Below are 24,749 nucleotides of genomic sequence, written 5' to 3'. Positions count from 1 at the left end.
TGGGGAAAGGGCCTGTACTGTGACACACTGTTCCATGCCCCAATGTTCCTGTTTGTTGGGATGTTCCAGAATTTCCCAGAGTTGGGATGGGCCCAGCTGATTGGAAAACTACAAATGTAAGGATCCCATTTCAGAAAGGACGGAGGTAGAAAGCAGGAAACTCGGTGTCTTGATTTCTGTCACTGGGAAAATGCTGAACACACACTGAAGGAACTATGACAAGGTATTTAGAAAATCTCACACGGTCAAACAGAGTCAGTGACAATGAAAGAACTGCAGAGGCTGGAAATCTGGAAATGCTCAGCAGGTCAGGCAGCATCTGAGGGAGGAGAAACAGTGTATGAGCAGAGTGCTTTATTCAATGTGATGAAGGGAATGAGCTGCCTGCTGAAGCTACTCAGTGATGTCTGCTGAGAACACACGGGTCTGCAGTGACTGGAATCTGGGATGAAAGACGAGCTGCTGGAACTCAGTGGGTCAGGTCACCAGACCACAGACTCTCTGAACTCCTCCAGAGTGGAGGCAGAGAGAAAACAATGAGCTACCAAATTGTTAGCCTGTCACTGGCATTCGGAGAAATGGTGGAATCTATAATGAAGGATGTGATATCAAGGTCATTGGAAAATATTATGAGTGAGTCGAGTCAGCCTGGATTAATGAAATGGAAGACACATTTGACTGGTCTTTCAGAGGTCTTTGGGGGAGTATCGAGTGAAGTTGTTCGGGGGAACTAGTAGATGTGATGTATTTGGATTTTCAGAAGGTTATTGAGAAGGTCTCTCACTGGAGATTGGTGAGCAAGTTTAGAGCACATGGAGTTGGGAAGAGAAGATGAGAGCACTTGGAACTGGGAGAGATTTCCAGCATGGACTGAACATTGGTTAATGCAGAGAAAGGAAATGGTAGGAAGGAATGGGTCCTTCTCACATGACTGGTCTGTGAACCGTGGGGTGTTTCAGACAGGGATCAGTGCTTGGGCCCCAGTTATTCACAGTCAGTTATTTGTCTGAGGAGACCAAAAGTAACATTTCCAAGTTTGCTGAAATGGGGAAGTGAGTGGAGATGAGGGGTAAAGAGGTTGCATGAGGATAAAGACAATAAGTGAGAGGGCAACAGCAGGGCAGATGGAGCCAGTGTAGAAAATGGGGAGAGAAACAGAAACACTGACCATTGTTTAAATGGTGAGGGACTGGGGAATGTTCACGTTCACAGAGACCTGGGTGACCTTGTACACCGGTCACTGGCAACCAACATGCACAGACAGCAGGCAGGTAAGATGGAAACGTTGGCCTTTAATGCAAGGGGATTTGAGGAATGATGACTCACTGTGACGATAGAGAGTCCCGGTGTGACTGCACCCAGGGTAATGGGGAAAGGGTTGGTGTCCTTGTCTGTAAAAGATGTACCCGGCACAGGGAGAGAGCATCAAAGCTTCACCTGACCGGTTCCTGGGACGGCAGCTCTGACACATGAGGAGAGACTGAGTCGGCTGGCCACGGACTCCTGGCAGTTTGGAAGAATGAGGCAGGACCTGGTGGATGTAAAATCCTAGAGACTTCACAGGGTAGAGACAAGGAGGATGGTCTCTGTGACGGAGGGGTCCAGAGGAGAGGGCAGACTAAGGGGGGAGGCCATCAGGGACTGAAGTGAGGATAGACATCTTCACTGCGGATGATGAATCATTGGGGTTCTCCACCCTGGAGCTGTAGAGAGAGGCTCAGGGACTGGCTGGGCTCAACACAAGATCAACAGATTTCTGGGAATGAGAGGGATCAGGGATATCGGGATAAGGGTGGTAATTATGTTGATGTTGAACAAAGGGACGTGGAAATAGAGAGCCATCATTGAAAGTGGCATCACAGGTAGATAGGGTCATAAAAAGAGTGTTTGGTGCATTGTCCTTCATAAACCAGGACACTGAGTACAGGAGTTGGGATTTGGAAGTTGGACAACACTTTGGAGAGGCTAATTTTGAGTATTGTGTGCAGTTCTGGTCATCTCCCCACAGGAAAGATATTAATAAGCTTGAAAGAGAGCAGAGACAATTTACAAGGATGTTGCCAGGACTTGAGGACCCGAGTTATGGGGAAAGGGTGGGTAGGTGAGGACGTTATTGACCATGAGGGCAGGACCATGAACGTAGGAATGAAACATTCCTTCTGCTCTGCTGATTCTTTTGATGATTTGTGATTGGATTTGGATTTGGACACATTGTGATTTACTCTGCCCAGTCCTTCTGAGACAGAGAGTTTCCCTTTGTCTGTCTCTCACTGAGTAACGCCATTTAAAGGGACATTACCAAGACTGAATGGTCATATTAAACGTCTTGTTCATTTCTTCCCTCACCACATCCCAGTCAATGTTCCAGCTTCCATCGATCTCTGCAGGCTTTGCTCTGTATTCATCAGCAAACTGCTGATTGAAAGTGTAGAAAACCTTCTTCCAATAGGATGCTGCCTGTGCGGAAATTTCCCGTTGGATAATCCAGGATTTGTAGTAATCATTGACTGTTTGGTAATCCTTGTAGGGATGCCATTCCAAACTTGTGTCTTTATTTCGGAATCTTGCATCACTTGCGACTGAAGCTGTGCAGATATCCATTACAAGACATTCACTGCCTGCCCATCGATATCTGTTGAGCCCTTCAGGTCTGTGCTGTTTACAGGAGTGTTGTGAGTGTACCGGGGTCTCTGAGTCACAGAAAACCCCACAGAAAGGACATTTCTTAGTACAATTGAATAACCCTTTGAACAACTCCTCCCTGGGTTTAATGGATAATTCTTCAATCTTTGCTTTGACATTCCAGCCTTTTACCTCACAGAGGAGATCCTGCTCCACCTCGTCAATACATGGCAGAATGGCTTCTGCACATTTCTTGCCATCTCTGCCACTCTGAAACAAAACGAGTTTCATCTCATCTTTGGGCATCGAGATTCTTGTGTTTAACTTTTCAACAAACATATTTAGGAAGCTCTGAGCATTTCCAGCAAAGTTCTGCTTCACTGCATCCTGAACAATGTCTTTAGCTTGCCCAGTGATCTCTGTGAGGATTTCTTTAGCCAGACGGGTAAATGTGCTCTCTCCATCGAGTTCTGTCTTGCAGTGTTTAATAACTTGCTGATGGAGCCAGTCTTTGGCGAAATTCTCAAAGTCTGTGATGTACTGGAGATAATTATCAAATTGATGTGTTTGTTTCAGGTGGACCAGGAGGGCCACAGTGAAGCTGTTGCGGAGACTGTACCTTCGCTCAGAGTCGTGTTTTTTCATATCATCCACGATTTTCACACTGAGACTCTTGAGGGTGGCGTCTCGAAGAGCTGGCAAGAAACAAGATCGTGCAAATCGATCTGCTTGCCTCTGGTTCTCATCCTGCTGTGTGTAAATATCCATAAAGAGATCAAAGTATTGACTTTCCATGTTTTCCAGTCTTCTCCGTGGGTCGTGTTTGTGGATGAACCTCCTGTGCATCTCCTGGAATCTTGGTGCAGCGTAACCACACAGGTGAAGTTTAAACTCAGCCTTGAAAACCTCAGACATTGACAAGTGTTGATGTGAAATATTGTCAACTTTTTCCTCTATCATCTTCAAAAGTTCAATGCAATGTTTACTGTCATAATCCATGTCCATTTCTGTGATGTCAGTGATCCAATGTATGCATTCCTCCTCGATGGTGTTTGTAACCATTGCTGCTTGATTGAGATCTGATTGTTGGGAGGAAGTACTCCATGCTGCTTTAAGTGTTCTTGACCATGTCCTGCTGATGTGTTTCACTTCAATCTGAAAGTTCTGGGTCCCCAGTTTACAGAATTTTTCACGTTTCAGACTTTCATTAATGACTCTCCCTTGAGTATTTGTTTCCTCTCTGAGAAGATCTTCAATGTCCAGTTCAATGTTTCTTTTTCTGCAGGGTTGATACTCCAGCTGGGAGAGTGTATCTTTCCACATCCTTTGAAATTCAGTTTGCAATTCCTGTTGACCCAACACCCGATTTGCTGTTTTACACTTCTGTAAAAGCTCCTTGACTTGTTCTCCAATCTTCTTGTGAAAGTTATTCCAAATATTATCCACTCCCTGCAGTCCCACCTGTCTATTCACGGCATCTCTACATCTCTGCATCGAATCGTGCTGAAGTCGTCTGCATAAACTGGAGATGCTGAGCTTAAATTCCTCTCTGTATTTCTCCATCAGATGCACGTTATCAGCCCCACTTTCATACAGAGCCTGTAGTTTATTCAGAGTGTCACCCTCCCTTTTGTTCAGCTCTGTGCTCATCTCCCTCTCCAGATTATGGAGCAGTTCGGTGAGATCTCCTCTGGCATTGTTGATTCTGTTTTCAGCCTCATTTCCCCAGGAGTGAGTGAGTTTGCGGAGTTCCCACTCCCAGTCCTTGTACTTCATGGAGAGGTGGCTGTAAGCCTCTGCGACCAGACTGTTCTGGAAGCTGAAAATGAAATTTTCATGTTTCACCTGCTCCCAAAGCCCAGCCATCCATTTGATAAAGTCCGGGATGGTGAAAGCTCTTTGGCTTTTGCTCTGTTGGAGTAGACACTGAATGAGGTTCTTCTTCAGTTGGGAGACGTGTTCACTGTAGCCGGTGTTGACTGCAGCCATTGGGGGTGTACCATGCCACAGACCAGGGATGTACCAGTTGTCCTTGTCAGCATCATAGTCCATCACATCACGGAACGTTACTCGGTCTACCTTCTCCAGCTTTGCTGCAGCCTCTGTCATCTTATCCAGCTGTTCCAGGAGTTTCTGACGGCCTCTCAGATTCTGATCGTGCGCACTCACATCGCCGACGTTCTGGTGCACAAATATGCACTTTGGCCCTTTTCCTGTCTCCCTCATGCGGATTAAGGAATGAACAACAATCTGTAAAATATCTTTCATCTCTGACAGATTTTCCATCCCGATGTTTACCAACGTTACGTTGCTTAATCCAACCACGAAAGTTGCCAGCTCATTGTCGTGCTCGTAGCTGTCTGTCAGAGTTGTGAGTTCTGGGGCTCTCAGACCCTCTGTGTCAATGACCAGGATGAACTCACAGCCCAGCTCCTTGGCCAGGCTCCCTGTGACTTTGATCAACTGCATGTAGGCCCCTCGAGTACATCGGCCACTGCTCACAGCGAACCGCAAACAGAACATTGTGTTGAGGAGTGTGGACTTGCCTGTGCTCTGAACTCCAATCACCGTCAGCACAAACACTCGGCAAGCTCTTCCCACTTTGTTAGCCACTTCTGTGAGTACGGCAGTGATCCATGGAACGGGAACATTGGAAACATCTCCATCGATGAGTTCCAGTGGGAAGCCTTCCAGCAACAGTTCAGCAGCAACACCTGGGAACTGCAACACCTTTGGGTGGATCTGTGTCCTTCGGGTGATATTGTGTCCTGTCACTGAAAGTTCATAAATCTGGCCAAGTTCCCTCATGAAATGCTCGAGTCCCAGGGAACTATCAGACATCTTCTGATCCAACTCCTTCAGTTCCTTCTCCTTCTGCTTTGAGTCTTTGCACAGTTTTTTATAAATTCTACACAATCCTGCCATAATTTCCCGTGACTTACTGTCCAGGTCCAGCTTCAGCCACTGTAGTGAAATGGCTCTGTCAACCCCACCATGACAGGTGAGTTGTTCAATGAACAGCCACATCTCTTCCGACAGACTCTGTCCGAGCTGAGCTTCCCGGATTCTGTTCGTCTCCCGGTCCAGTTCATGGTTATACACTTCTGTGGTTCTGTCCCCACGGTGTTTCATCCGAGATTTCTCTTTTTCAACTTCAGACAACGCTTGCCAGGGCACTCCATGAAAGGGCAACACTCTCTTTTTATACTCAGTAATGTCTCCTGAGTCAAGTGTGTCCAGTACTTTGGTCAGTTCCTTGGCTCGTTGTATTTTAGGTTGACGTTCATCGACCTCAATCCCACTTTCCATCGCAATGTCAGCCATTTTCTCCAGGCTCAGCAAGGTCTGGTCCCCGTCCCTCATTAGTATTACTTGATTGATCTGAGAACGGAGCTTTTCCACAAGTTCGGCCTCATTTACATTTGTCCGACGAATCCACTGTGGACGTTCTAACTTTAGATCTTTGAACAGTTTCTTCACCTGCTCAGGGGTTATGTGTTGCTGATTGATGTGAGTGTTGACTATGAGAAAGAGTTTTGCTGGTGACTGTGTGAGAGAGGTGAGGAATTCTCTTTCCTTCTCACCGATCACGTCAATGAAGATAAAGAGAGCAGCAGATACTTTCGCCAGAAACCGAGCATTTCCCTGGAAAGTTTCAGCATCACCTCGGAGGTTAATGAATGCAGCAGCCTCTGGGAAAATATCTGTGTGACTCTTCTCAGAAGGGAGATACCAGCTGATCTCAGCCATTCCATCGGATATCCTGCGGGGCACATTCCCACATTCCATCTCGGAGTGCAGGAAGATGTTCTGCTGCAGCTGTGCCTGACTCAGGGTGAGATTGAGGATTCGGGATTTGGACACTGTGCACCTTCCCAGTCTGAGGAAGGACACCGTTGGCATGGCTGCTGTCACGATGGGCACCTCCACAATGGGCCTGCTGTCTGTAGGAGAATGTGGGCACCACGTTTTAACAATGGGCCTCATTGCCCAGAGGAGAAGGGTGGGACCAGGCCCTTCTGTGTGTCCCCTCACCCTGTCCATGGGGTGACTGTGTGTGTCTGGCATCAGAAAGGGTAATCCAAACTGGCACAGAGACATCTTCAGCATCAGTTCCTGCTGGAGAAAGTGGTCAGCAGAGAGGAAAATGGCAGCAATGATATCCAGAGGATTCATCCGACGGTCTCTTGGTTCTTTTACCTGAAACGATCCGCTAAATTCTTTATCATCAATGTCCTCATATTCCTGGGATGGTACAGGTGGCCAGTCAGCATTCCTTGCCAGTGAATTGACTGCGAGGATCCTTTGGAGAAATCGCCAAGGAAGATCTTCTGGTTTGGTTGGTTTCCTGTCCTCAAGTTTATCCTGGGACACCTCCCGCACAGCCTTTAGAGACAGTTTGTGAGGATAATGGTCCTGTAATCCCAAATCCTTTACAATTTGAGAAGGAGTATAATTTAGAGAATCGTTACTTCCATCTGGTAAACCACTGTTTATTCCATCTGAGACACCCTCAGTTCCCGCTGAGATGTTGAATGAATTCTGATCAGATTGTTCCTCTGGTATTCGGAATTCTTCAGCGTCTCTTTTTCTCTGCACTTCTGAGGTACGTTTCTTGGCTCGTTGTATTTCAGGTTGACGTTCATTGACCTCAATCCCACTTTTCATCGCAATATCAGCCATTTGCTCCAGGCTCAGCAAAGTCTGGTCCCTGTCCCTCATTAGAATTACTTGTTTGATCTGAGAATGAAGCTTTTCCACAAATTTAGCCTCATTTACATTTGCCCGAAGAAGGCATTGTTGACGTTCTAACTTTAAATCTTTGAACAGTTTCTTCACCTGCTCAGGGGTTATGTGTTGCTGGTTGATGTGGGTGTTGACTATGAGAAAGAGTTTTGCTGGTGACTGTGTGAGAGAGGTGAGGAATTCTCTTTCCTTCTCACCGATAACGTCAATGAAGATAAAGAGAGCAGCAGATGCTTTCGCCAGGAATGAAGCGTTTCCCTGGAAAGTTTCAGCATCACCTCGGAGGTTAATGAATGCAGCAGCCTCTGGGAAAATATCCGTGTTACTCTTCCCAGAAGGGAGATACCAGCTGATCTCAGCCATTCCATCAGATATCCTGCGGGGCACATTCCCACATTCCATCTCGGAGTGCAGGAAGATGTTCTGCTGCAGCTGTGCCTGACTCAGGGTGAGATTGAGGATTCGGGATTTGGACACTGTGCACCTTCCCAGTCTGAGGAAGGACACCGTTGGCATGGCTGCTGTCACGATGGGCACCTCCACAATGTGGCTGCTGTCTGTAGGAGAACGTGGGCAACATATTTTAACAATGGGCCTCATGGCCCAGAGGAGAAGGGTGGCACTGGGCCCTTCTGTGTGTCCCCTCACCTTGTCCATGGAGTGACTGTGTGTGTCTGGCATCAGAAAGGGTAATCCAAACTGGCACAGAGACGTCTTCAGCATCAGTTCTTGTTGGAGAAAGTGGTCAGCAGAGAGGAAAATGGCAGCAATGATATCCAGAGGATTCATCCCAGAATCTCTTGACCATCTATCTTCCAGGATATCATTTTGTTCCTCATCATCATCATCCTCACCGTCCGAGGGTAGATCAGGTAGCCATTCAAGATTCCTCACTAGAGAATTTGCTGAGAGGATCCTTTGGTCAAACCTCCAAGGGAGATCTTCTGCATATGTTGGTTTGCAGTCGTCCAGTTTATCCTGAGAAATCTCCCATACAGTCTGAAGAGACAATTTGTGAGGATAATGATCCTGTAATCCGAAATCATTCAGGAGTTGTAGTGGGCCGAGATTTTCAGTCTCTTTATTTCCATCCTTTCTCTTTCCTATGTTGCATCTGTTACGATAAAATGGATCCTCTGGCTCCTCCTGGTCTCCAGGGTCAGCTTTATTCTTTTCTTTTGAGGTCAGGTCCTTTACTTCTTGTATTCCAAGATGATGTTTTTCAACTCTATGTCCTTTCACATCCAGAGAATCTTCATCCTGATCCTCATCATTGTCACATTCTGAGGACTGAGCACATGTCTGTCCAGGATTCATCACCATTGAATTGCCTGAGGGGATCGTTTGGAGAAGTTGACAAGGACATTTTTCTGTTTGAGCTGGTTTACTGTCCTCCAGTTTATCCCAGGAAGCATCCTGTGTAGATGTTGTTGACGATTTGTTGGTATAATGATCCTTTGAACCCAGATCCTTCACTACCTGTGGGGTGCTAAAATTATCACATTGGTTATTTCCAGCTGATAAAACACTCTCCATTCCCTGTAAGTTGTTGTAGAGATTGGGATTAGTTAGATCCTCTGATATCCACTGGTGTCCAGCGTCAGGATTTCTCTGTACTTTAGAGGTCAGTTCCAAGGCTCGTTGTATTTTAGGTTGACGTTCATCAAGCTCAATCCCACTTTCCATCGCAATGTCAGCCATTTGCTCCAGGCTCAGCAAGGTCTGGTCCCTGTCCCTCTTTAGAATTACTTGTTTGATCTGAGAACGGAGCTTTTCCACAAGTTTAGCCTCATTTACATTTGCCCGAAGAATGCATTGTTGATGTTTTAACTTTAGATCTTTGAACAGTTTCTTCACCTGCTCAGGGGTTATGTGTTGCTGATTGATGTCAGTGTTGACTATGAGAAAGAGTTTTGCTGCTGACTGTGTGAGAGAGGTGAGGAATTCTCTTTCCTTCTCACCGATAACATCAATGAAAATAAAAAGAGCAGCAGATACTTTTGCCAGAAACCGAGCGTTTCCCTGGAAAGTTTCAGCATCACCTCGGAGGTTAATGAATGCAGCAGCCTCTGGGAAAATATCCATGTTACTCTTCCCAGAAGGGAGATACCAGCTGATCTCAGCCATTCCATCGGATATCCTGCGGGGCACTTTCCCACATTCCATCTCGGAGTGCAGGAAGATGTTCTGCTGCAGCTGTGCCTGACTCAGGGTGAGATTGAGGATTCGGGATTTGGACACTGTGCACCTTCCCAGTCTGAGGAAGGACACCGTTGGCATGGCTGCTGTCACGATGGGCACCTCCACAATGGGGCTGCTGTCTGTAGGAGAATGTGGGCACCACGTTTTAACAATGGGCCTCATGGCCCAGAGGAGAAGGGTGGGACCAGGCCCTTCTGTGTGTCCCCTCACCCTGTCCGTGGGGAGACTGCGTGTGTCTGGCATCAGAAAGGGTAATGCAAACTGGCACAGAGACATCTTCAGCATCAGTTCCTGCTGGAGAGAGTGGTCAGCACAGAGGAAAATGGCAGCAATGATATCCAGAGGATTCATCCCACGATTCCCTGGTGTTGTAACTTCAAAGAAATCATTAAATTCATTATCATCATCATCCTCACCTTCCGAGTGCTGAGCAGGTGGCCATTCACTATTCCTCGCCAGTGAATTGCCTATGAGGATCCTGAGGACAAATCGCCAAGGAAGATTTTCTGGTCGGGTTAGTTTGTTGTTGTCTAGTTGATACCGGAATACCTCCCGCACGGACATTAGTGACAGTTTGTGTGGATAATGATTCTGTAAGTCCAAATCCTTTACAATTTGTGGGGTGCTAAGATTATCAGATTTATAATTTCCAGCCGGTGAAACTCTCTCCATTTGCTCTGAGAGTCTGAATGTACTCCTGTGTTCTGTGTTCCTGTTTCTTAAAGGGGCCTTGTTTTCCCCTGAATTTCTCAGATACGCTGGTGTTTTGGAGTGATGGGATTTTTCATCAGACCTGGGTTCTATTTCTTGGATCTGTTATATTTCCGGGATTCCTGTCCGAGATATTTCTCTGTGCCGGAAATCCCTCTGGAGCACCCGAGTTCCTGTCCCCGGATCACTGGGCTGGTTGTTTCTGTGTCTCTGGCTGGTGAGCCTCTGTTAGGCCTTGTTGCCCTGGAAGTGTGTTTACTGTGTACAGTCAGCAGGGGATCACCATGGTAACCCGCAAATTGGTGACTACAATTTGACCTGATCTATTTGAGAGCACACCAGGGGAATTGTGTACAAACTTGGTGCCTTTACCTCTTGAATGATGCACTTTCTTTGGAGGGAGTGTAACAGAGATCGTACTGATAGTGTCCTGGATAAGGTCAGAGAATCCTCGAAATAGTCTGCAGCTCGGGCAGCATCTGTGAATAAATAAAAGCCAGAATGTCAATAGAGCCTGTCCGTGCACAGAGAACAGTGACAGAGCTTGAGGTGATGTCACGATTCACGAAGTGAAGCCAGAATTCAGCAGCTAATTGGTGAGTTGTAAACATCGATTGTCAGCAAGTCAGGCAGGATCTATGGAGGGGGATGAACAACCAACATTTTGGGCTGAGAACCTGATGAATTCCTGGTAACTTGTATCTATCAAAAAATGTGATAAATTTCCCAGTGATATCACCCCAGGCAGTGTGCTTGGGATATCTGTCACTCTCTATGTGGAAAAAAAGTCCTATCACTGATACCTCCCCTGTACTTTCATCCACTCACCTTAAACGGATGGCTGCTGGTATTGACCATGGCTGCCACGGTAAGGAAGTGCTGGCTGTCACTCTCACTATAGTCCCATCCTCCTTCACTACAAAGAGAGAAGCCCTGGCTCACTCAAACTGTCCACATTAATGATCTGTAACTCTGGCAGTGTGTTCTTCTGCACCCTCTCTAAACTGCCATATCCTTTTTATAATGAGGTGACCAGAACAGAACACAGTATTCCAAGTGTGGCCTAACCAGAATTTTATAGAGCTGCCAAGATACCTCACTGCTCTTGAAAGGAAGGGGCTTCCCTTCCTCCACCATCGATGTTGTCTTCAACCGCATCTCTTCAATTTCACCCATGTCTGCTCTCACCCAATCCTGCCACCACCCTACCAGTGATAGGGTTTCCCTCATCCTCACCCCACCAGCCTCCATGTCCAGCACATAATTCTCAGTAATTTCTGCCATCTCCAACATGATTCCATCGGCAAGCACATCTGTCCCCCCACCCCAGTTTCTACTTTCCTCAGTGATCCCTTGTCCATTCGTCCCTCTCCACTGATCTCCCTCCTGGTACTTATCCTTGCAGGCAGAACAAGTGTTACACCTGCCCCTACACCACCTCCTTCACTACCATTCAGGGCCCCAAACAGTTAAACTGTAATTCCAGGTGAGGTGACACATCACCTGTGTGCCTGTTGGGGTCAGATACTATGTCTGGTGCTCCCGGTGCGGCCTCCTGTATATCAGTGAGACCCGACGTAGATTGGGAGATCACTTCGCCGACCATCTATGCTCATTCAGCCAGAAAAGGTGGGATCTCCCAGTGGTCACCCATTTTACTTCCACTTCCCATTCCCATTCCAATATGTCTGTCCATGGTCTCCTCCACTGTCATGATGTCAGGTCAGAGGAACAACACCTTATATTCTGTCTGGGTAGCCTCCAACTTGATGGCATGAACATCGATTTCTTGAACCTCTGGTAGTAACCCCCCCCCCCATCCCCTTTTTCTTCACTCACCTTAGTTCCTTACCTGTCCACCACCTCCCTCCGTTGCTCCTCCCCCATTTCTTTCTTCTATGGCCTTCTGTCATCTTCTATCAGAATCCCCTTTCTCCAGCCCTATATTTCTTTCACCAATCAACTTCCCAGCTCTTTACTTCACCCCTTCCCCCGCTCCCAGTTTCACCTGTCACCTTGTGTTTCTCCCTCCCCTCCCCACACCTTTTAACTCTGAATGCTCATCTTTTTTTCTCCAGTCCTGCTGAAGGGTCTCAGCCTGAAATGTCGACTACTCTTTTCCATAGATGCTGCCTGGCCTGCTGAGTTCCTCCAGCATTTTGTGTGTGTTGTTTGGATTTCCAGCATCTGCAGATTTTCTCTTGTTTGTCACTGCTCTTGAACTCAGTCCCCAGACTTCTGAAGCCCAATACACCATACCCCTTCTTAAAAACCTTATCAGCCTGCACAGCACCTTGGAGTGATCTGTGGACATGGACCCCAAAATCCCCCTGTTCCTCCACACTGCATAAGAAACCAACCAATAGCCCTGTATTCTGCCTTCAAATTTGACCTTCAAAAGAGAATCAATTTGCACTTATGGGGTGTGAATTCCATCTGCCATTTTTCCGCTCATTCTGTGTCCTGTCAATATCCCGATAAACTAATAACAAACTTCTATCCAATCCCCAAATTGACTGACCTTTGTGTTACTGCAATCTTTTGAACCCACGACTCCATTTTCTCATCCAAATCATTTATAAAAATCACAAAATCCAGGGGTCTCAGAACAGATCACTGTGGAACAGACCTAATCATCGATCTCCAGACAAATACCCCTGGAACAGCTCTAATCATCGATCTCCCGACAGATCCCTGTGGATCAGCTCTAATCATTGATCTCCAGACAGATCCCTGTGGAACATCTCTAATCATCAATCTCCATCGAGATCCACCTGGATCAGCTCTAATAATCAATCTCTAGAAAGATCCCACTGGATCAGTTCTAATTTTGAGCTCCAAACAGATCCCTGTGGATCAGCTCTAATCTCAAATCTCCAGACAGATTCCCCTGGAACAGCTATTATCATTAATCTCCAGACAGATCCCTGTGGATCAGCTCTAATCATTGATCTCCAGAAAGATCCCACTGGAACAGCTCCAATCATTGATCTCCAGAGAGATTCCTATGGATCCATTCTCATCATTGATCTCCAGACAGATCCCCCTGGAACAGCTCTAATCATCAATCTCATAGTCATAGTCATACTTTATTGATCCCGGGGGAAATTGTTTTTCATTACAGTTGCACCATAAATAATAAATAGTAATAGAACCATAAATAGTTAAATAGTAATATGTAAATTATGCCAGTAAATTCTGAAATAAGTCCAGGACCAGCCTATTGGCTCAGGGTGTCTGACCCTACAAGGGAGGAGTTGTAAAGTTTGATGGCCACAGGCAGGAATGACTTCCTATGACGCACTGTGTTGCATCTTGGTGGAATGAGTCTCTGGCTGAATGTACTCCTGTGCCCACCCAGTACATTATGTAGTGGATGGGAGACATTGACCAAGATGGCATGCAACTTAGACAGCATCCTCTTTTCAGACACCACCATGAGAGAGTCCAGTTCCATCCCCACAACATCACTGACCTTACAAATGAGTTTGTTGATTCTGTTGGTGTCTGCTGCCCTCAGCCTGCTGCCCCAGCACACAACAGCAAACATGATAGCACTGGCCACCACAGACTCATAGAACATCCTCAGCATCGTCCAGCAGATGTTAAAGGACCTCAGTCTCCTCAGGAAATAGAGATGGCTCTGACCCTTCTTGTAGACAGCCTCAGTGTTCTTTGACCAGTCCAGTTTATTGTCAATTCATATCCCCGGATATTTGTAATCCTCCACCATATCCACACTGACCCCCTGGATGGAAACAGAGGTCATCAGTACCTTAGTTCTCCTCAGGTCTACCACCAGCTCCTTAGTCTTTTTCACATTAAGCTGCAGATAAATCTCCATCCAGATCCCCCTGGAGCAGCTCTAATTATCGATCTCCAGACAGATCCCTGTGGATCATCTCTAATCATTGATCTCCGGACAGATCCCCCTGGAACAGCTATTATCATTAATCTCCAAACAGATCTCTGTAGATCAGCTCTCATCATCTTTCTTTCTTTCTTTATCAATCTGTTTACTGATTTAAAGAAAACATATATATAAACAAGAGGTGAAATATCTCAAATACATATATCAGTGACACCGTACAAGAAAGATGAAATAGACAATATCATAATCATACATAATAATAAGCAAATATGCTATAAAAAGGACAGCTAATTCTGCTCTTATCGATTCTTAAAGAAAAAAACCCACTTCACTTAACAAAAACAAAAAAAAAGGGAGACTGGGCAGTCCATTCGGAGAATACTACCGAAAAAAGGGAAGAATTTCTGATCAAATCTAAAACATCGAAAAAAAACTAATTGAAAGAGTAATAAATCAAATCAAATGAAAATATAAAATAAAATGTCGCCATATTTGTTCAAATTTAAAGGATGTTTCAAATGTCTGACTTCTTATTTTCTCTAAACTTAAACAGGACATAATGGAGGAAAGACAAAAAAAGACTGTAGGCAGATTAGAATCCTTCCGTTTCAATAAAATGGCTCTCCTAGCCAATAAAGTCAAAAGGGCTATCGTACGTTGAGCGAAAACAGGAGTATTTCCTGTTTCCAATTGGATAATCTGAAAAATTGCCGTAAGGTTGTAAATCCAGATCCAAGACTTCTGACAGAATTTTAAAAACATCACCCCAAAAGTTATCTAACTTTATATAAGACCAAAACATATGAGTTAAAGTGGCCACTTCAATATTACATCTAACACAAATAGGATTAATATTGGAAAAAATACACGCCAGTTTATCCTTTGAGATATGGGCTCGGTGCACTACATTAACCAAATGAAAAATTTTACTCCTTTAGTTATCTGAAGATGACTCCTCTGGAACAGCTCTAATCATTGATCTCCAGACAGATCCATGTGGATCAGCTCTAAGGATTGATCTCTGGACAGATCCCTGTAGATCAGTTCTAATCATTGATCTCCAGACAGATCCAGCTTGAACAGCTCAAATCATCGATCTCTAGGCAGATCCCTGTGGATCAGCTCTAATCATCGATCTCCAGACAGATCCCAGTTGGTCAGAGCTAATCATTGATCTCTGGACAGATCCCTGTTAATGAGCTCTAATAATCGATTTCCAGACAGTTCCCTATTAATCAGCTCTAATAATCGATTTCCAGGCAGATCTCTGTGGATCAGCTCTAATTATCAATCCCCAGACAGATCCCCCTGGAACAGCTATTATCATTAATCTCCAGACAGATCCCTGTGGATCAGCTCTAATCATCGATCTCCAGACAGATCCCTGTTAATCAGATCTAATCATTGATCTCCAGACAGATCCCTGTTAATCAGATCTAATCATCGATCTCCAGACAGATCCCCCTGGAACAGCTCTAATCATCAATCTCAAGACAGATCTCTGTGGATCATCTCTAATTGTCAATCCCCAGACAGATCCTCCTGGAATATCTCTAATCATCAACTCCAGGCAGATCCCCCGGAACAGCTCTAATTATCGACCTCCAGACAGATCCCTGTGGAACTGCTCAAATCATCGATCTCCAGACAGATCCCTGTGGATCAGCTCTGATCATCGATCTCCACGCATCTTCCTGTGAATCAGCTCTAAGCATCAATCTCCAGACAGATCTCCCTGCAGCAGCTCTGATAATCGATCTCTAGGCAGATCCCCCTTGAATAGCTCAAATCATCGATCTCAGACAAATCCCTGTGGATCAGCTCTAATCATCGATCTCCAGACAGATCCCCGTGGATCAGCTCTAATCATCGATCTCCAGACAGATCCCTGTGGATCAGCTCTAATTATCGATCTCCAAGCAGACTACTCTCATCTACTACCAATCTCTGCCTTCTGTGGGTGAGCCAATTCCAAAACTACACTGCCAAGTGTCTGTCAATCCCATGTTCGCTGACTTTCTGAATGAGCCTACTGATATGGAGATGCATTCACCGTTGTATTTTCACCAATATATTTATTCCACCAATGAAAGTAGAGTATTGATTAAGGACCCCTGCCTCCTCCGTCTCCAGGCACATGATTTCCCGTATTCCTGAGTGGTCTGACACTCACTCTCGTCATCCTCCTGTTTCTCACATACGTTAGAATGCCTTAATCCTACTTGCCAAGGCCTTCTCGAGTCTCCTTCCAGCTCTAATAAATGCTTCCTACGCACCCTCCTGACTACCTTATAATTGTGAAGAGCCCTAGAACGTAGAACATGGAGCAACACAGCACAGGAACAGGCCATTCGGCCCACAATGTTGTGTCAAACCAACTCAATTAGTCATCAAATGGCCACCTAAACTAATCCCTTCTGTCTACATAATGTCTGCCCTGTCTGATCTTTGCTTCCTAAAGTCTAATTGTGCTTCCTTCATTCTCCTCACTAAATGTTCCACATCTCTTGACGACCATAGTTCCTTCACCCTGCCATCATTCCCCTGCCTCAATGGAACCCAATGCAAGTGCTCCTTAAACAGCCTCTACATTTCTACTGTGCAATTCCCCGAGAACGTCTCTTCCCACTAATGTACCCAAGTTCCGTCCGCCTCGTACTCTCATAATCAGCTCCCCCCCACCCCGCCAATTTAAATACTCTCCTGTACCATCAGCTCCTATCCTTGGTCATGGCTGTGCCAAAGGTCAGGCTCCTAACCTTGTACATGATTGTGCTAAAGCTCAGTCTCCTAACTTTGTTCATGACTATGCCAAAGGTCAGGAGCCTATCCTTGTTCCTGACTGTGCTAAAGGTCAGGCTCCTATCCTTGTTCAGAGAAGGAAGTCTGAGAATTGGAACGGGAGTGCGGAGGAAGCCATTTTTGAATTTTTCGGGTTTTTTTTCCATCGGCGTTCAGAGAGGCGGGACTGCGCAGGCGTGTGACGTTGCGAAGTGAAGTGCGGAAGATTTAAAAGGAATAGAGCCTTATATAGCGGGCAGCAGAGTGAAGGCTTAAGAGCTTCGGCTCAACGGGCTCTGGCGGAAACGGGCGAGGCGAAGAGGGTTTGGTATTCATTTTTCTTGTTATTTGAAGAGAGGGGCAGTATGAGTGTGAGGGCAGTTTGTTGTTCTCGGTGCTGGATGTGGGAGGTCCTGGAGTCTCCAATCCTCCCGGACGTCCACATCTGCGCCAGGTGCGCCGAGATGCAGCTCCTAAGGGACTGCGTTAGGGAACTGGAGATGCAGCTCGATGACCTTCATCTGGTCAGGGAGAGTGAGGAGTTGATAGAGAGGAGTTACAGGCAGGTGGTCACACCGGGGCCACGGGAGGCAGACCAGTGGGTCACGGTTAGGAGGGGGAAGGGGAAGAGCCAGGTAATAGAGTGTACCCCAGTGGCTGTTCCCCTTGACAATAGGTACTCCTGTTTGAGTACTGTTGGGGGGGACAGCTTACCCGGGGGAAGCGACAGTGGCCGTGCCTCCGGCACAGAGTCTGGCTCTGTAGCTCAGAAGGGTAGGGAAAGGAAGAGGAGGGCAGTTGTGATAGGGGACTCGATAGTAAGGGGGTCAGATAGGCGATTCTGCGGACACAGTCCAGAGACCCGGATGGTAGTTTGCCTCCCTGGTGCCAGGGTCCGGGATATTTCTGATCGTGTCCAAGATATCCTGAAGTGGGAGGGTGAGAAGCCAGAGGTCGTGATACATATAGGTACCAATGACATAGGCAGGTAAAGGGAAGAGGTCCTGAAAGGAGAATATAGGGAATTAGGAAGGGAGTTGAGAAAAAGGACTGCAAAGGTAGTAATCTAGGGATTACTGCCTGTGCCACGCGACAGTGAGAGTAGGAAAGCGATGAGGTAGAGGATAAATGCGTGGCTGAGGGATTGGAGCAGGGGGCAGGGATTCAAGTTTTTGGATCATTGGGACCTCTTTTGGCGCAGGCGTGACCTGTACAAAAAGGACGGGTTACACTTGAATCCTAGGGGGACCCATATCCTGGCGGGGAGATTTGCAAGGGCTACTGAGGTGACTTTAAACTTAAATGGTTGGGGGGGTGGGAATCAAATTAAAGAGACTAGGAGAGAGGAGATTAGTGCACAACAGGGGGATGGGAACAAGTGCAGAGAGACAGAGGGGTGAAAATGAGGGTAGAAGCAAAAAGTAGTAAGGTGAAAAGTAAAAGTGGCAGGCCGGCAAATCCAGGGCAAAGATCAAAAAGGGCCACTTTTCAACATAATTGTATAAGGGCCAAGAGTGTTGTAAAAGCGAGCCTGAAGGCTTTGTGTGTCAATGCAAGGAGCATTTGTAACAAGGTGGATGAATTAAAAGTGCAGATTGTTATTAATGAATATGATATAGTTGGGGTCACAGAGACATGGCTCCAGGGTGACCAGGGATGGGAGCTCAACATTCAGGGATATTCAATATTCAGGAGGGATAGACTTGAACGAAAAGGAGGTGGGGTAGCATTGCTGGTTATGGAGGAGATTAACGCAATAGAAAGGAAGGACATCAGCCGGGGGGATGTGGAATCGATATGGGTGGAGCTGCTTAACACTAAGGGGCAGAAAACGCTGGTGGGAGTTGTGTACAGGCCACCTAACAGTAGTAGTGGGGTTGGGGATGGTATTAAACAGGAAATTAGAAATGCATGCAATAAAGGAACAGCAGTTATAATGGGTGACTTCAATCTACATGTAGATTGGCTGAACCAAATTGGTAAAGGTGCTGAGGAAGAGGATTTCTTGGAATGTATGCGGGATGGTTTTTTGAACCAACATGTCGAGGAACCGACTAGAGAGCAGGCTATTCTGGACTGGGTTTTGAGCAATGAGGAAGGGTTAATTAGCAATCTTGTCGTGAGAGGCCCCTTGGGTAAGAGTGACCATAATATGGTGGAATTCTTCATTAAGATGGAGAGTGACATAGTTAATTCAGAAACAAAGGTTCTGAACTTAAAGAGGGGTACCTTTGAAGGTATGAGACGTGAATTAGCTAAGATAGACTGGCAAATGACACTTAAAGGGTTGACGGTGGGTATGCAATGGCAAGCATTTAAAGATCGCATGGATGAACTACAACAATTGTTCATCCCAGTTTGGAAAAGAATAAATCAGGGAAGGTAGTACACCCAAGGCTGACAAGGGAAATTAGGGATAGTATCAATTCCAAAGAAGAAGCATACAAATTAGCCAGAAAAAGTGGCTCACCTGAAGACTGGGAGAAATTCAGAGTCCAGCAGAGGAGGACAAAGGGCTTAAATAGGAAAGGGAAAAAAGATTATGAGAGAAAACTGGCAGGGAACATAAAAGCTGACTATAAAGCTTTTATAGATATGTGAAAAGAAAAAGATTGGTTAAGACAAATGTAGGTCCCCTACAGACAGAAACAGGTGAATTGATTATGGGGAGCAAGGACATGGCAGACTAATTGAATAATTACTTTGGTTCTGTCTTCACTAAGGAGGACATAAATAATCTTCCAGAAATAGTAGGGGACAGAGGGTCCAGTGAGATGGAGGAACTGAGGGAAATACATGTTAGTCGGGAAGTGGTGTTAGGTAAATTGAAGGGATTGAAGGCAGATAAATCCCCAGGGCCAGATGGTCTGCATCCCAGAATGCTTAAGGAAGTAGCCCAAGAAATAGTGGATGCATTAGTGATAATTTTTCAAAACTCTTTAGATTCTGGACTAGTTCCTGAGGATTGGAGTGTGGATAATGTAACCCCACTTTTAAAAAAAGGAGGGAGAGAGAAACCGGGGAATTATAGACCGGTTAGCCTAACGTCGGTGGTGGGGAAACTGCTACAGTCAGTTATCAAAGATGTGATAACAGCACATTTGGAAAGCGGTGAAATCATCGGACAAAGCCAGCATGGATTTGTGAAAGGAAGATCATGTCTGACAAATCTCATAGAGTTTTTTGAGGATGTAACTAGTAGAGTGGATAGGGGAGAACCAGTGGATGTGGTACATTTGGATTTTCAAAAGGCTTTTGACAAGGTCCCACACAGGAGAATAGTGTGCAAACTTAAAGCACACGGTATTGGGGGTAAGGTGTTGATGTGGATAGAGAATTGGTTGGGAGACAGGAAGCAAAGAGTGGGAATAAACGAGACCTTTTCAGAATGGCAGGCAGTGACTAGTGGGGTACCGCAAGGCTCAGTGCTGGGACCCCAGTTGTTTACAATATATATTAATGACTTGGATTAGGGAATTAAATGCAGCATCTCCAAGTTTGCAGATGACACGAAGCTGGGTGGCAGTGTTAGCTGTGAGGAGGATGCTAAGAGGATGCAGAGTGACTTGGATAGGTTGGGTGAGTGGGCAAATTCATGGCAGATGCAATTTAATGTGGATAAATGTGAAGTTATCCACTTTGGTGGCAAAAATAGGAAAACAGATTATTATCTGAATGGTGGCTGATTAGGAAAAGGGGAGGTGCAACGTGACCTGGGTGTCATTATACACCAGTCATTGAAAGTGGGCATGCAGGTACAGCAGACGGTGAAAAAGGTGAATGGTATGCTGGCATTCATAGCAAGAGGATTCGAGTACAGGAGCAGGGAGGTACTACTGCAGTTGTACAAGGCCTTGGTGAGACCACACCTGGAGTATTGTGCGCAGTTTTGGTCCCCTAATCTGAGGAAAGACATCCTTGCCATAGAGGGAGTACAAAGAAGGTTCACCAGATTGATTCCTGGGATGGCGGGACTTTCATATGTTGAAAGACTGGATCAACTAGGCTTATACTCGTTGGAATTTAGGAGATTGAGGGGGGATCTTATTGAAATGTATAAAATCCTGGGCTTGGACTTCCGGGTCATCAAGGGAATGGCGGCGTAAGGAAAAGGTCTCTCGACAAAAAAGAAGGTAAACTGCCCCAAAATCGAATTTAGACAAATACTTAATATTTTATAACTATATTAATAAAAGGGGCAAGGATGATGTCTAAGAACAAGATTAAAAAGTCCGCTCTGAAGGCTGATAAACACAAAGAGACGCAGCAAGGTGACGGGCCTAGCTCCCCCACGGCAAGCCAGGATGGAGAGAATGAGGAGGAATCGGTGACTCTGTCTTTGATTCTCGGAGAGATTCGCGAGTTCCGACAAGATAACAGCAAACAGCTGGAAGATATTAAAGGAGAAATAGTAAAAACTAATTTGAGGTTAGATGAAGCCGAAGTGAGGATTGTTGGAATTGAAGAGAAGCTACAAAACGCAGAGGAAGTGATAGCAGAAATGCTAAAGCTACAAGAGCAGCTCCAGTGGAAGCTCATAGATCAAGAAGGCCGCTTGAGAAGGGAAAACGTGAGGATCTACGGAGTTCCCAAAGGAACTGAAGGTAAACCCGGATTGATGATTCCCTTCGTGGAGAAGCTGCCTAGAGAGAACCTTGATATACCGGCCGCAAAAGACCTACAGATCGAAAGGGCTCACCGCGCGTTGGCACCACAGCCTCCGGCAGGCGCCCAGCCCAGGTCGATTCTGGTCAGATTTCTCAGTTACAGAACGAAGGAAGAGGTGCTTAAACGGGCATGGCAAAAGAAAGGTTTCATGTGGAGCAACTGTAAAATCAGTTTAGACCACGATTACGCACCGGGGATCCTTACCAGACAGAAGGAATAAGCAGAAACACGGAGGGTCCTAAGGAAAACAACATCAGATTTCAGACCCTGTATCCAGCTCGGCTGAGAGTCTTTTACAACGAAGGGACAAAACTTACGCTACGGCGGAGGAGGAAACGCTGGACCTGGCGGACCGGGGACTACCTATTAAAGTTATCACCCAACCGAAGTCGCTACTGGAGAGGATTCGGCAGAAGTCGTGGCAGCCAGTGTGGCGAGGACGCTCCACACGACCCAGAGTATCAAACTACAAGGAAAAGCTGCAAATATTCAGACACGAATGTACAGAGAATACAGATTAATTAAGAGAAATGACTGAAAAGAGTAAATCGGACTTAAAGGTAAAATGAAAGCTGGTAACTGAAAATAAACCAGACGGAATAACTTGAATAACGCAATATGGTCGAGACATAAATAGGAGAAAATTCTCTATGATTATTCACAGTGCTGAGGGCCCCCTAACACAGGGTGAAGATAGAGGTTATCCCTCTGAACTGAGGCCGGTCGGTGCTCAGGCCTCACTGTGGGAAGTCAGGAAAAATTTTCAGATGTTATACGTTCAAAAATGTCTAGGGTGTGGTTATATATTTTGGTTTACTGTTGAGAAGGGATTGCTTACTGTTTGGTTAGAAAAGGAGACTTTTTTTTCTACTAGAGAAAAATGCAAATTAAATTGGTAAAAATAATTTCGTATAATGTTAATGGGGTTTTGAATCCAATTAAAAGAAATAAGATTATGTCTAAATTGAAAAAAGAGAGGGCACAAATAGCTTTCCTCCAGGAAACACATATGAGCCAATCTGAACATGAAAAATTAAAAAGAATGGGCTTTAAGCATGTATTTTATTCATCATATAAATTGAGCCTCAAAAGAGGGGTAGCTACTTTAATATCAAGTACTCTTAATTATGAACATATTTCAGAGACTAAAGACAAAGATGGAAGATTTGTAAAAATTACAGGAAGAATAGAAGGTACAGAAATAACACTGCTGAATGTTTATGCTCCTCCAGAGTCAACATGGCTTTGTGCGTGGTAGGTCATGTTTGACTAACCTGTTGGAGTTTTTCAAGGAGGTTACCAGGAAAATGGATGAAGGGAAGGCGGTGAATATTGTCTACATGGATTTCAGTAAGGCCTTTGACAAGGTCCCGCATAGGAGGTTAGTTAGGAAAATTCAGTCGCTAGGTATACGTGGAGAGGTGGTAAATTGGATTAGACATTGGCTCGATGGAAGAAGCCAGAGAGTGGTGGTAGAGAATTGCTTCTCTGAGTGGAGGCCTGTGACTAGTGGTGTGCCACAGGGATCAGTGCTGGGTTCATTGTTATTTGTCATCTATATCAATGATCTGGATGATAATGTGGTAAATTGGATCAGCAAGTTTGCTGATGATACAAAGATTGGAGGTGTAGTAGACAGTGAGGAAGGTTTTCAGAGCCTGCAGAGGGACTTGGACCATCTGGAAAAATGGGCTGAAAAATGGCAGATGGAGCTTAATACTGACAAGTATGAGGTATTGCACGTTGGAAGGACAAACCAACGTAGAACATACAGGGTTAATAGTAAGGCACTGAGGAGTGCAGTGGAACAGAGGGATCTGGGAATACAGATACAAAATTCCCTAAAAGTGTCGTCACAGGTAGATAGGGTCGTAAAGAGAGCTTTTGGTACATTGGCCTTTATTAATCAAAGTATTGAGTATAAGAGCTGGAATGTTATGATGAGGTTGTATAAGGCATTGGTGAGGCCGAATCTGTAGTATTGTGTTCAGTTTTGGTCACCAAATTACAGGAAGGATATAAATAAGGTTGAAAGAGTGCAGAGAAGGTTTACAAGGATGTTGCCGGGACTTGAAAACTCAGTTACAGAGAAAGGTTGAATAGGTTAGGACTTTATTCCCTGGAGCGTAGAAGAATGAGGGGAGATTTGATAGAGGTATATAAAATTATGATGGGTATAGATAGAGTGAATGCAAGCAGGCTTTTTCCACTGAGGCAAGGGGAGAAAAAAACCAGAGGACATGGGTTAAGGGTGTGGGGGGAAAAGTTTAAAGGGAACATTAGGGGGGGCTTCTTCACACAGAGAGTGGTGGGAGTATGGAATGAGCTGCCAGACAAAGTGGTAAATGTGGGTTCTTTTGTAACATTTAAGAATAAATTGGGCAGATACATGGATGGGAGGTGTATGGAGGGATATGGTCCGTGTGCAGGTCAGTGGGACTAGGCAGAAAATGGTTCGGCACAGCCAAGAAGGGCCAAAAGGCCTGTTTCTGTGCTGTAGTTTCTATGGTTTCTATGGTTGTGAATGGTCATTTTATAGACACATTTTTGACCTAATGGTCAGTTCTCAAGGGGTAGTAATTTGTGGAGGAGATCTTAATATTAGATTAAATCCTATATTAGATTCTTCAAGAATTGTTACTCAGAATAAACCTCTGACTCGGAAAATGAATTTATTGATGGAGAAGTTGGGAATTATAGATGTGTGGAGGGAATTACACCCCACTAGTAAAGATTATACACATTACTCTTTCCCTCATTCAGCCTATTCAAGAATAGACTATTTCTTTATCTTTAATACAGATAGACTCAGGATAAAAAACTATAATATTGCAACAATTGATCTGTCAGATCATAGCCCTGTCTCTATGTCTCTAATCCTGGAAAGGAAAATGAGGAAAACACTATGGAGGCTAAACTCACATATACTCAATAACCTGAAAGTAATGGAGAGATTAAGGGGAGAAATCAAAGAATATCTAGACCTTAATGACACGGGAGAAACATCACCAGTGATCTTATGGGATACATTGAAAGCTGTACTGAGAGGGAAAATTATTTCCATTACCACTCACATGAAAAAAATCAATGCACAAAAATTAACAGACCTTCAAGGAAGATTAAAACAACTTCAAGTTGTAGATAGCAA

The 24,749-nt window shown here is 45.2% G+C and overlaps 1 protein-coding gene across 1 annotated transcript; it reads right to left on the bottom strand.

The window, feature by feature from the left end:
* Positions 1–2,262: 2,262 nt before the first annotated feature.
* On the bottom strand, positions 2,263–10,242 carry LOC140196902 (interferon-induced very large GTPase 1-like). The gene is made up of 2 exons (XM_072256826.1): positions 9,670–10,242; positions 2,263–7,905 (listed from the first exon to the last, which is right to left on the bottom strand). Exons 1-2 carry the CDS (start codon positions 10,240–10,242, stop codon positions 2,296–2,298), a joined length of 6,183 nt encoding a protein of 2,060 aa, XP_072112927.1. The 3' UTR covers positions 2,263–2,295.
* Positions 10,243–24,749: the final 14,507 nt, after the last annotated feature.

The sequence above is a fragment of the Mobula birostris genome, chromosome 4, assembly GCF_030028105.1.
Source record: "Mobula birostris isolate sMobBir1 chromosome 4, sMobBir1.hap1, whole genome shotgun sequence".
Taxonomy (NCBI): Eukaryota; Metazoa; Chordata; class Chondrichthyes; order Myliobatiformes; family Myliobatidae; genus Mobula; species Mobula birostris.
The sequence above is the reverse complement of the archived record's forward strand: the minus strand, read 5'-3'. Positions and strand labels throughout refer to the sequence as shown.